Source organism: Protopterus annectens, chromosome 3.part0 (assembly GCF_019279795.1).
Source record: "Protopterus annectens isolate FY-2018-M chromosome 3.part0, PAN1.0, whole genome shotgun sequence".
NCBI classification, from domain to species: Eukaryota; Metazoa; Chordata; order Ceratodontiformes; family Protopteridae; genus Protopterus; species Protopterus annectens.
The window spans coordinates 453107897-453121623 of record NC_056731.1 but is presented as its reverse complement, the minus strand read 5'-3'; the positions used below and the strand labels follow the sequence as shown (position 1 = coordinate 453121623).

Sequence of the window (13727 nt, the reverse complement as noted above, 5' to 3'; positions counted from 1 at the left end):
CGGCTCCGAACCCATCAGTCAGAATGTAGGCGAGATAGGATCACATAACATCCCAGTATTAACACAGTCAGTCTTTTTCATGCTGCTAGAATGCTCAGTGAATCATGACTTACACCACTCTGCCTGCTTTGGTAATGCTTCAGCTAAAGTTATTATGCTCCTTAAGTACCTATCCGTACTTTACACCTACTTACTTCCCCCTTCTTTACTCATTTTTGTACTTCAATCTCTCTTCTCTGAATCTCTAGCTAAACATGCAATAGCCCTGTTTTTCTCTCTCACTTTATATTGCAGTTCCTAACCCTAACGTATTATACTGACTTGCCTTTAATTTCTCTATAATTGGCTAATTTTTTTCTAAATGTCATATCATGTATCTATTCTTAACCAATGTTTTTACATTATGTCTAATTTGATATAATTATTTAAGGTTTCTGTATTGTTTTTGTAGACTGTAAAAAATATTATTCTAAATTCTTTTGTAATACTTTGGAACTTTTCAGCTGAAAATTGGCACCTGGTCAGACTTTCTCAGTAAGAAATGTAAAAAATAAATAAAGGGATAGAATGACTACTTTTTTACAGGAGGTGGCAAAATGCACACAACATATCTTCACTCACTCTCAGACCAGACGAACACAGCCAATGTTGCTTGTAGCACTTTACTGGCCTGATATTCCTCTATCCTCCTTTTTCTAACAGTAGTGTAGATATGATTAAAATTAAAGGTGTGTTAACAGCTGGCAAAGCCCAAATAATCTGTTATTTGGGCTGGATGCTCAGTAATGGTGCTAGTTGCTATTTTATGAAACTGATTTTAAATTGGCGCTGGATATAGTTTCCTTCTACTTCTGTGAAGTCTTTCACGATGCCATCTCCAGACTGCTCTAACTTATTCCTATACACAAACTTTACTAGGACAGATGGGCTACTACCAGAAATTTCTCATATTCAGGGACAATATAATGCCTGTTTCTTGCTTATCTTTATGATCTCCATATTCGTGGCTATTATGTCAGACATTTAGAAATATGTAGAAGGTATTGTCCCTAAAATAAGAAATCCTTACCTGTTACAGGTCCAACTACTTCCTCTTTGTTATAGCCAACTTCATTAAGATAGTCTCTTACCAAAGTTATGATGAAGTCACCAAACAGATTCCTGTATTTAAACCAGTACAACTTCAGATGACAGCAATTTTGCAACATATATAATGTTTTCTACCACTATTACACAATGCGGAGAGAGGCCTTATCACTGGCATAGTCTTCCCCAGCTTAGCCATAGCATATGGAGAATTCTTTGACCTAAGCTTATAGAAATTTCCAAACCTTCACAGCTAGTATGCAAAAAGCAACCCCCAGATCGTTGTGCTCACATATCTGATGGCTTGTCACTACTTTAGAAGTTTCCGCAATATCACATTCGAGACAATACCTACACAGCTCCTTGTATTGCTCAACAAATAGTTTATTCTTCACTCTAAGAATACTGTGCATGTGTTCTGTGCCAAGCATGTCTGTTCCACTGATTACTTGCCACTGTTAAACTTTGTAGAACCAAGATGTTTTCCCTATTTTATGGCATCTCATGGCAGTCAGCAACCTTTTACTCACTCATCTGCTCTGCACCTTGAGTCTACGTTACATTTAGAATGCATTCAGACTGTACTGCCTCAGCTGTGTTACAGTAATGCAAGCTCTACATAAGATATAGTCTGGCCTGTAACTGAAAGATCCCTTTGAATTACTGTAGCTTCCCAGTTAATAAATAAAATTAACTGTACAAGCCAAAAATTGATGCACCTCAGCCCTCACAAGCTGAACAGAACCAGAGCATACTCACACCTTAGGTGCAAGAATGATCAACTTCTTTTCTTGGATGATGTTGGTTAATAAAGTGGTAAAGCTGACCCTGTGGCTAGTCTTTGTGTTGAAACTTCACACACTGGGAACAAACCTGTGGTACTGTATAGCTGAAGAAAAGCAAGGGTCAGAGTCGTCAACTTTATAGGTATACAACAGGATTTGTTCTCGACAGTCTCCTTTCCCTCTCCCATTAACTTTTCTTTTATTCACTGACCTTGTTTCTTACCCTTGCCATCCTTACTTGAGTGAAGGCAGGATTGGATTTTGAAGTTTTGGGAACCCTCATATTTTGTTTTAGCATAAGGCTATGATAAGCGACCTACCCTGTTCAATAGTACTGATCTTATGTTCTTTACAACAATGGGCAGAAAACCCTTAAATTTGTTTGAATTATTCTGAAATTAATCTATTTTCCTAGAATCAGGTTTACCTTTCCTTAAACTGACTTCCTCTGGCAAGAAATGGTTATGCAAAGGTATGGCACATCAACATACACAATGCTGTCAAACTGAACTACATAGATAAGTTGTCTATTCAGCAGAGCTCTTGACCATCCACTTCTAAAATGTGGAATACTACCTCTCATTATGTGAAGAAATGGACAAAATGTGGAACATTTACAAACAACTTCAACTAGCAAACTCAAATGATGGTTAAATGCATTGCTTTATATGTATAAAAAATTCTGATGAATTAAAAATGATTCAATACTACTTAACATGGCTATCACTTAAAATAAAACAACTAACACTGAATGTAGGATTACGGAATTAAAAGGAACTTGGACTTAACACTCAGAATACTCATTAATGAAGTAGACTTGTATATAAACTGTTTAGCCTTTAGGCAACAAAGGAAAACTGCTGAGTGTCATTGGGGTAAAAACGAGGGGAGGAAATTATAGTGACAAGTCATTTGGTATGATTAGACATGGATATCTACCAAAACTAAGCAACACACACACGTCCACATTCTCTCCGGAAAAATAAATACTGTCCATGCTGAAAGCCTGAATGTTTTTTTGAACAACTGGAGAGCATGAGATCAAGCATACAGGACACTGGTAAAGAAGTCTATGGGAAAACTATCAGAAAAAACAGTCTGAAAAATGACACTGGAGAGACAAGTCTAAAGCACATAAATAAAATAAAAATAGTTAACCATTTGTTAACCGGGAAAGTCCGACTTGGAACGAGCCAATTTTCAGCAGAGGCCCGGGGAGACATGCTCCAGACACATCTTTGTAACATCGGAGGAAACCCACAAAAACACAGGAAGGACATGGAGACTCCACACAGAAGGCACCCAGCTGAAAATCAAACCAGAGAGCCTCTTGCTGTGAGGTGACAACTAACTGCACCACCACTGATCAGTCCCACTGCAAGAATCATCTCAGAATAAGAGGTACATGCTGAAAATGAGAAGTAGATCCACAGAACAACCTTCCTTAAGCTGTGAATTAAAACATGACAAAACTGCCTAGGATAACTATGGTAATTCTGATCATATAGCACTGGTAAACTACACGTCAGCTAATACTGGCAGCTTAATGAGTAAACATGGACATGGGTAAAACTCAGTGGGCTAGGCAATCCTTACATACCATTAAAAGTTTATTTAATTTAACTTTCTATACAATATATGCACCTTCAGTAAAAAAATTGGAAGACAAAATGTACACCACACACACTAGAAAATGACTAACACAACCAAATGCTCTACTGAAATATTGCGATTACAATAGCAGGGTCCACGTCTTGTGCAGTCAAGACTTCGCACAAACTATGTACAGTTGCTTTCTTCCCACACCGCCGTTTCCACAATACTAGAGCTTCCACAATCTGGGACTGCACATTGTGTGGGTAATGGACTTTGCATTTGTAAATATCAACAGAGGACAGACCAAGCTCAAATACAATACTTTCCCATTCTGATCCTAATTTGCTGGCCAGTTTGTTCAACTGTTTATCAGGTGGTACACTATTCAGAATATGCTCGGGTACTCTGTACATCCAGGATTCTGCTTGATTTTCTGGCATTTCCTGATTCATGCATTCCCAAATTAATTTCTCTCGGACCCATGGAAACTCTTCCAATGATTCTAGGAACTTCTCAAATGACTTTGGACCCCTGATGGGAAGAATATCTAGCAACTTCATGGCTTTCTTCTGGTTAGTGTTTTCTGACTTTATTTCTTCTACTTGATTCTGTGTCAGAACGCCCTCCTGATACAGATATTGTACCACTAAACCATCCACTAGTATTTGAGAGGAGATTTCTAGACGGAATTTCCGCAGAATCTGCTTATGTCTGGCATTCATGCTTTAAATATAACAAAGACAAACCTGTGTTTTTATAACTATGAGATAATTGTGTTGTTTGGCAGAGAATGAGACAGATACAAACATGCCCTATTCAAGTTAGGAATGAAAATCCACGAAAGCCAAAAGAAAGAGGACTCGCAATATACTGTACCGCAGCAGAAGTTCAGACCCATTTCTTTAGCAACAAAATGTGGTTTGTTATTATCATCTCACGTTTTAAGTGTTCATTAAACTGGACATCTCAGGAACAAAAGTTGTTCTGTTAGAAAAATAAAACAAGTATTAAAAAGTAATTGCTGCTGTTTTAAGTGAGATTAACATGTGTGTGTGTGTGTGTATATATATATATATATATATATATATATATATATATATATATATATATATATATATATATATATATACTCTAGTTATTTAATTTAAAAATATTTGTGTAGAGATTCTTGCATTTCATAAAAGGTTTTCTTTCAGAAAACTTATACCATCAATCTGCATCACTCACACAGCATCAACACCACATAAGGAATCTTTGCAACCAAGACAGTAAAATAAAACGGTACCAATAATATAGTATTGAAATAGCCACTAAAATAATATTTTTGTACTCAAAACATAGTAAAATAAAAATATATATACAAACAGATTCATCCCAGGAATTAAAATTATTAAAATGCCACCCTGCAGGGCAGGCCCAAGTATAAATCTACACAAATTATTTGCACCTGAAAAAAAAATTGGTTTTACTTTTTTTTTTAAATTTTTTTAAGTGGATTAATCCCACTACGCTTGTCTTGGAGACCTGAGGTGTATTTATACTGCTTGGGGAAATTTGGTCAAGGCATCAGGGCACACCTCAACCTCTTAGCACAAAAAAAATGGACAAAGCCTAAAAGAATTGGGGGGGGGGGTGAGGCCCACAAAATACAAACACATTTTAAATATTGCTCTTATAAACTTGCTGCTAGAACAGGATTTGTTTTAAGCATGCATTTTCTGAAAGATATAAAGCCTGAATCTCAAATATATATCATTATTTCGTGACTTCAATTTTCAGTCATTGGCCAGAATACCACAAATTTTATGATGAGCAGACCAAAAATATGAGGCAAAAATCTGGAGACACTGAAAATCTGTACCGTTGAGATCCATGCATCGGGGTACTTTTCCTTCTATTTTCAATAGGTGCCATGGGATCTTTTACATCCACCTGAGCTACCACCAACTCTGGCATATGGGGCCCTTGGTTTAATGTCTCATCTGAAGGGTGACACACAGGAGTGCAACATCCCTTTATACTGAATTGCAGTGTCAGCAATTAGTGTACCTGATGCTGGAAAAGACCCTGAAGTCTTCTGTACCAAAAGGCGAGTGTAATACCTGTTGCGCCACCAAAACTGCAAAAACAAAGTAAAAGTAGACATTGTAAACAACTTTGGAAAAACAAGCAGACTGCGTAATGGCAGACCTACTACTTAGCAACAGACGTCCATAGGTGTTCCCTTGTCAGTGGCCATACTTCCTCTCTCACCTCTTTTATTTGTTGTTACTTTTATTTGTTGTTACACTAATTATTTAAAGCCTGCAGCCATCATTTTCAAATTATAACTATACACTTAATCCAGGAAAACTGAACAGACTTTTGTGAAAGCAAGCAGAAATACCAAAGGTTCTGAACAAGGTGAACATCTAGAAAGGCTTCAGGCTTTGTTTTTGATGCAACACAGTTTAATCTCAGATGCAAGAAAAAAAAAGGGATGAAGGAGAGAGAAAATAGATTCCTGCTGCAGCAGCAGCAAAATATAAAGATACATAAAAACAAATGATTACATGGAGAACAAAAATAAATTCCTGCCAGGTCTACTAGCACCCCCCCCACCCCCCGAATCCAGGGAGCAAACACTTGCAGGGTAATGTTACAGACCACTAAGCTAAAAATAAGACACCGAATTAAAAAAAAAAAAAAACCTGCACTCTAGTAAAGAATTAGTTATTGGATACTTACATACACCAGAGAGAATGATTAACCTATATACTTACGTGGGATCCCTAAACAACATGGATATACCCAGACTCAAAGGTAATTTATTAATGTACCTTTAGTGAACTGGGTTGCTCTCACCAGCACAATAATTAAACATGATATCGGAAATGGGTGAAGACCTTGGGTCTTATTGGAGTCCCTTTCTTTCTTTTATCACTAAAATGAACAGTACAAAAAACTGTCACCACAAAAAAATTTACCAGACGTTTCTCACTGTACAAGTAACAGATACAATATAGACCAAGTTTGCTTTTTATGGATTACTCTAACCTTCCTATCACAAGCCACATAGTGACCAGTTTAATTCTTTATCCAACAGGATGACAGTCTGCATGATCACTCTCTGTCAGTACTCTCAAGGAAAGGTCAAGCAGGAAAATTGCTCACAAGCAAGAATGGCTGCCAAGGGAAGTCAAAGGAGTCTAGAGAAATAGAAGTTATGTACTTCCCATAACTTGGCATCTGTGTTGTCCAATTTCATTATGCATCACGAATGGGTCTTCGAATCAGGCCTCAGATCAGACTGTCATTTCTTCCAGGCATACAATATGAGCCTCAAACTCCTCCATCTCCCATAATACCTCATTCCTCCTCAAACCCTCAGATCGAGTATGCTGCCCCTTCCTAAAGAAAGTCCGAACAGTACTAGACAAATAAAGAAAACAACCAACCAGAGCCCAAACTGGGAACTAGTAGGTTTCCTTATCCTCTATCACTCTCCGCTGTAAAAGGAAGGGGGAAGAAGGGTGGGATGTGATGCATAATGAAACTGGACAACACAGAGACCAAGTTATGGTAAGTAAATAACTTCTAATCTGATGTTGTCCATTTCATTATGCATCACGAACAGGTCAGAGTCCCCAGCTACACAAACCCTGCGAGGACCTCAAGGAAGGATATACCTGAGCACCATGGAAACAAAGGATGCCCTGTTTCTGGAAATAATGTCCAACTTGCAGTGAGATAGAAAGATATGAGCTGTGGTCCAAGTAGCTACAGCACAAATTTCATCAACAGGAGTCTTTGCAGAGAAGGCAGATGAAGTAGACACAGACCTGGTAGAGTGAGCTATAGCTAGACAGGGAAGTTGCCCGCCTTGTTCAGAGTAAACTGCAGAACTACAATCTATAATCCATTTGGCTAAGGTGACCTTGGATACAGCCTGACCTAACCTATCTGGAGAAAAAGCAATGAACAACTGTTCAGGTTTTCTGCAAGATCTAGTCCTGTGCAAGTAAAAATGCAACTGTGTGTACATCCAACAAATGAAGCATGTATTCGCCTTTGTTGGAGTAATTAGGGAAGAATACAGGCAAGTGAATAGTCCGGTTTATATTTGCCTCTAAGGCAAACTTTGGAATGAAGGACGGATTTGTTCTAAGTGAGACCATCTCTGAAGAAAGTTGTACATGATGGTTGAGAAGACAGACCTTTCAGTTCTGACACCCTTCTAGCTGAAGTAATGGCCACTAGGAAAGCAGTCTTCCAACATAACTCACATGAGCTAGCAGGTTCAAATGGTTTCTGGTTAAGTATCTGAAGAACAAAGGTAAGATCCCAAGCAGGAGGATCTTTTATAAGAGACCTGATATGAAAAAACCTTTGATAAAAGCCTGCCATAATGTAGAAGTGTCCATTATTTCCACAGAACAATCCGGTTTCATTATGGGGAGACAAACAATTGATCACACCCTGACTCTGGAAGCAATGATCGCATTTTCCTTGCTAAACAAAACCTCCCTCTATGCTTTAGCCATTGATGCATTCAAAGCCTTTGACCGTATCAGTACGGACTTTTTATTTTTTAGTCTCCCCTTCTATAATATACCAACCTCATTTATCAATACAATTAAAACCCTATATTCTAGTGCTTATACTGTTCTACAAATAAACAAACAGATATCAAACAGAATAAAAATTCTCAACGGTGTCAGGCAGGGATGCCCCCTCTCCCCTCTTTTATTCAACCTATATATTGAACCTCAATTCCTATTGCTCAAACAGAAAACATTTCATCTTACGCCTATCTTCAACACTAAATTTTACTTTTCCGTATACGCAGATGATCTAAACATTTATTTTTCGCTCCCCAACTCTGACCCAATTAAAATCCTTGCATCCATCAATAGTTTTTCCTCTCTGGCGAATTACAAACTTAACAAAGATAAATCTATAATCTTCCTGTTAAATATTTAATCCCTGTCCCCCAGCATATATGCGAACATTGGTATACCTGTTAAGCAACAGTTTCTTTATCTTGGCATATCTTTCTCCCCAGGGAACTCCTCGCAGTATCAGGACAACATTGGTAATTGTTGGATGAAAATACAGGGAGACATAGGTAGATGGTCCAAAAATCAATCTTCCCTTTTTGGCCAGGACAGCAATAATCAAAATGAACATCCTCCCGAGACTCAAAGTACATATACATTTTAATGCATAGTTATCCACATCAAAAACTTTTTAAAGAAAGGTTCTTGAAAGTAGTAGAAATTAATCATATGTGTTTACGGATGTACTATTTACCAACTATTTACCAGTACTAAGAAGAAAAACACAAATGTGAGTATTTTTACCACTTTAAGGTTTAATTAGAATATCATGTGATTTGCCTTAATATATCTAAGACACTTGATGTAGTAATTTACAATTGCTTTCTCAAGAAGTTGGGATACTTTCTTGACGAAAAGTGGATTTTATCTTTGTACACTTAATATAAAAATTAAAGCATTTTACAGCTTACTCGCTGGTGTGTTTTTGGCTGATCTTAGTGGAGTGTACAGGACCTGTGTTTCGCTGTATTTGAGTGGTTGTTATCTTCAATAGTTTGGTTTTTTGTGTCTGTGTCCATGGATCCTGAAACACCACTTAGTTCAACCCCTGCCTTCAGCCAACATGGAGGGGAAGGTAATTTGACGGCCCTCATCGAGCTGTTGTCTCAAAAGTGGACAACCTTTCAAAAAGATTAGATGATACCATCTATCCACAAAGAGACCCATGCCAACAGGGTCTAACTTTTGGTCCTGCCAACGTGAATGCAGCCTTGCAGAATGGGAGTTCCTTTTCGAACGACCAACCAACGATGTCGAACGGTCCTGGACTTCGTAGAAGCGTTACTGCTGATGAATCTGTTCTGGGGAACACGCTCAACAAGGTACAACAACCCGATAATACAACACCACTAACTGTCCAAAATTTGAATTCCTGGGTGAATAGAGCCTTTTCGTTTACTGGAATTAATGTAAACAGTACTCCCGAAGTCAACCAAGAGGTAAGGACGGATCTACTAAACTGAATATGTTCGATGAAAAACTATGTAAACTAAGGAAAGTACAGCTAGAAATAGCGTACTTTCGTGAATGCATTAGTTTAAAAATAATACCTAAAGGGCTCAGGCTTTGGCAGTACCCCACAAGTCTCACTGAGGGATCTGCTTTTCGTAAAGCCCTAATATCTATGTTCGACAGACATGGACTAGAACTATTGGAAGTGCTATGTACACATTACCAACTCACTGTGGACAAGCTCTTACATGAGTCTAATGCCTCAGTCTCAGCTATCAAGAATGATACAAGTTTTTCCAGGTATCGTTTTGAGTACGACCAAATATTTGATAGTATAGACCAGTATTTAACAAAAATGAACCTTACAAAAATCAAGAAAATCAAGCGTGATCTAAAAGACTATGAAGCAGGCACAGCATACCCTAAGCCACCCACATCCCAAGGAGGGTTTTTAGTCGACGAAAACAGCTCTTTAAACATCAGAGAAGAAACCCAGAATGTAGAGGTTGTCTCTGATAACTCTTCCAGTAGTAGTAATCAAACAACAGGGAATCAACACTACATAAACTCAGGAACTATCCGGAGTGAAAGGTTAGCATCCAACAACAGCATAGATAACTTAAATCAGAACAAACCTTCAAGTAACCAGAACTTATTTTCGGTATCGAGCCTCGAACCCTGCACCCTCGAAAGCGAGGTCAACAAGGAACAAGAACAAATGGTAGTAGATATGGACCTTGGCTTACTTTTAGGCAATGGAGTTAAATGTAATGTTTTGTACAACTCTAATATGGACTTAACAATGTCAGCATAGTTAAAAACATTGTTATAAGTCCAGAAATTATCGACCTATTAGCGAAAGGCCACACGTTTGTTCCCACTGTACAACTTGACGTGGCAACCACCTTGATTGACCTTAAATTATTTACTAGGAAATTAAACCTAGTAGCTTTAATGGGTGAATAAATGAATAACAAATCCGATTATTATGTTTCGAGTGTATATAACCCTCCTTTACACCCACTTCTAACACTATTCGAGCAGGTTAACGAGTTAGACATACGTAATCTTAAGAATACAGGATCTATTTCAAGATATACGAAAGGTCAAAGTCATAACATCAGCAGAGAGGATAAAGACATCTTAAAGTTTTTACGTCAGGCCCCAGTACGTATTATGAAACCCGACAAGGGAGGGGGCCTTGCAATTATGAACAATACTGACTACAATAGAAGAATGTCTGACATTTTAGATAAGTGTTGTAGCAGCATCTAAAAATGAACTATATGGGGCATACAGGAAGGTTACAGCCTATATAGAAGAACTGGACATAGAAGCACGAATTGATAAAACACTTTACAACTATTTGATCCAACCTGCTCCCAGAATCCCAATTTTGTTTGGGATTCCAAAAGTACATAAATGTATCGACAACCCACCTATGAGGCCCCTGGTGGATGGTAGGGATAGTATTACATACACGTGCGCTAAAGTAGTCGATAACATTCTGAAGAAATATATTAAATGTGAAACTCAAATTTCTAAGGACTCATGGCCATTCTTGGAGACTATCAATAAGCTTGAGTTTAGTGAAAACAGCCTTTTTGTCACAGTTGATGTGAAAGACCTTTATTCATCTATCCCACATAGCGAAGGGATAGAGTGGGTTTCACATATGTTAAGAACCCTGGAAGCTCCTACAAGTGAGATGCAACTTGTAGAAGAACTCATTGACATAGAATCTTATAACTTTGTACTTTAACAACGAAATATACCATCAGAAAGTTGGAGTGGCAATGGGTTCCCCTTGGGGTGCCAGCCTATCAAACTTGGTAATGGCATATTGGGAAAGAGAATATGTGTTGAAAAATCCAAATTACAAAGATCAGATCCAGTTCTACACCCGTTTTTTTAGATGATATCTTCATTCTATTTCAGGGCACTGTAGATAAGTACAACAGATGCTAGAGATGTTCAATACTAGTACTAACTTCTTAAAATTTACATTTAACTACAATAAAGATAGTATAGCATATTTGGATGTAGACTTGCGTAAGGACTACCAGGATAAGATCTTTGTTTCTAAGATTTTTCGTAAAGACACATATTCTAATATGTTTCTACATTATACCAGTTGCCACCCCACATATCAGAAAAAATCAGTGGTAAAAGGACAAATGGTCAGGGCTGCTAGGATGATCACTAAAGACACCGAATTTGAAGATGAATGTAAACTATTAACATTATATTTTTCACAGAGGGGTTACCCACCACATTTCCTACATGAGATCATAAAGGAAGTTCAACATAAAAGAACAATGGGAGTATATACCCCAATTTTGAACAACAAAGAAATACCATGGGTAAATTTAGAAAAACACACATCTAACCCTTTCAACCCTTACAGTTTTATCTGTACGTTTAAAATTGACTCCTACAAAGTAGTAAATATTATTTTGAAAAATTGGGACACCTTGATGAAAGATAGGCAATTTAGAGAAACTTTGCCACCAATACCTAAAATAACTGACGAGGTAACAACTTAAAGGCCATTCTAGAAGCCAATTTCAGACCATTTACCAACAGAGAGGGCATGTATAAATGCAACATGTGCCGGTTTTGTAAATATATTGACACGGGATGCAACTTTACAATAGCCAATATGAAATTTACTACCACTGGGAGATATAACTGTGCTAGTAAACAAGGTGTCTACCTAGCTAAATGTACAATGTGCCCAGCTTTCTATATAGGTAAAACTGATAGAAAGCTGGGCGAGAGAATATATAAACATACATATTGTATAAGTAAAAACAAACTAGAAAATGCATTAGCTAGGCATATAAACGAATTTGAGGGACATGAATTTAAATTTAGGGTTCTCGACCAATTAAGGAACAACGGAAGAGGTGGACCAGAGTCTTTAAAATTAGAAATAAATCCTCTGGCAACTTAGAGTGAACGCCTGTCAATATCCAGGCATAAACAAAATAAACTCTATAATGTGTATTTTAAGGTTAAAAAATCTAGCCAGATAAAGAATAGGGTAGTTTTACATCACACTTAGGAAGAGTGGACTTTGTTTCTGTGAAGCCTGTTGGTTAGTTTAGAGGAGCAATAATAACAACATCTAGTAACTGATGGCTCTATAAAGTATCATAGTATCTTGTGTTCTGTTATGGTATTTAATTTAATTAAATTTAATTTTAATTTCACTTTATTTTATTTCACTTCATTTTATTTTATTTCATTCTACAGTATTTTATCATATTTTATATTATATTACATGTACGTTGGAACTGTTTTAAACAGAATGTTCAAGGTTGGCAGGTGCTATTTGAGTTACAGAGTATAAGTGTTTTTCATCTTAAAGGATTTTGTTCGAGTAGAATTATACATTTGAATGCATAGTTATCAACATAAGAAACTTTTTAAAGAAAGGTTCTTGAAAGTAGTAGAAATTAATCATATGTGTTTACGGATGTACTATTTACAAACTATTTATCAGTACTAAGAAGAAAAACACAAATGTGAGTATTTTTACCAATTTAAGGTTTAATTAGAATATCACGTGATTTGCCTTAATATATCTAAGACACTTGAAGTAGTAATTTACAACTGCTTTCTGAAGAAGTTGGGATACTTTCTTGACGAAAAGTGGATTTTATCTTTGTACACTTAATATAAAAATTAAAGCATTTTACAGCTTACTCGCTGGTGTGTTTTGGCCGATATTAGTGGAGTATACAGGACCCGTGTTTCGCTGTATTTGAGTGGTTGTTACCTTCAATAGTTTGGACCATGTACCTTGTATCATCTTTTCCTGGAAATGCTCCCCCATCCTAACAGGGAGGAGTCTGTGGTCACCATGGCCATAGGAAGAGGAAGAATGAAAGGTCTTTCGAGATGGAGATAGTCTGTAAGGATCCACCACTGCAGATGACGTCTGCAAACCATAGTTAGCCTGACTGGGGTTGACAACGGATGGCACCGAATAGACCACTGTACCACTAGAGTCCACTGGAGAACTTGCATGGCAAACGTAGCTAGGGGCACTGGTAGAATGGCAGCTGACATGGTTCCTAGGGCCACGAGGACTAGTCGAGCTGGAGGTGTCGGGGTGCTTAGCAAAAGTTGAACCTGCTGTCTCAAGGATCTTATTCTCTGGGGGGTAGGGTTGCTACACAAAAACACTTGTACTAGGCAAAAA

At 37.5% G+C, this 13727-nt stretch overlaps 1 protein-coding gene across 5 annotated transcripts in view; it reads right to left on the bottom strand.

Annotated features, from left to right (window-relative positions):
* Positions 1-3459: 3459 nt before the first annotated feature.
* CRADD (CASP2 and RIPK1 domain containing adaptor with death domain) overlaps positions 3460-13727 on the bottom strand; it is a 62350-nt gene continuing 52082 nt past the window's right edge. For all 5 annotated transcript variants that reach the window (XM_044064882.1, XM_044064879.1, XM_044064880.1 and 2 more), the window contains exon 2: positions 3460-4451. In XM_044064882.1, coding sequence (XP_043920817.1) covers positions 3587-4189 — 603 coding nt within the window. In that variant the 5' untranslated portion in view covers positions 4190-4451 and the 3' untranslated portion in view covers positions 3460-3586. The remainder of the gene's footprint in view (positions 4452-13727) is intronic.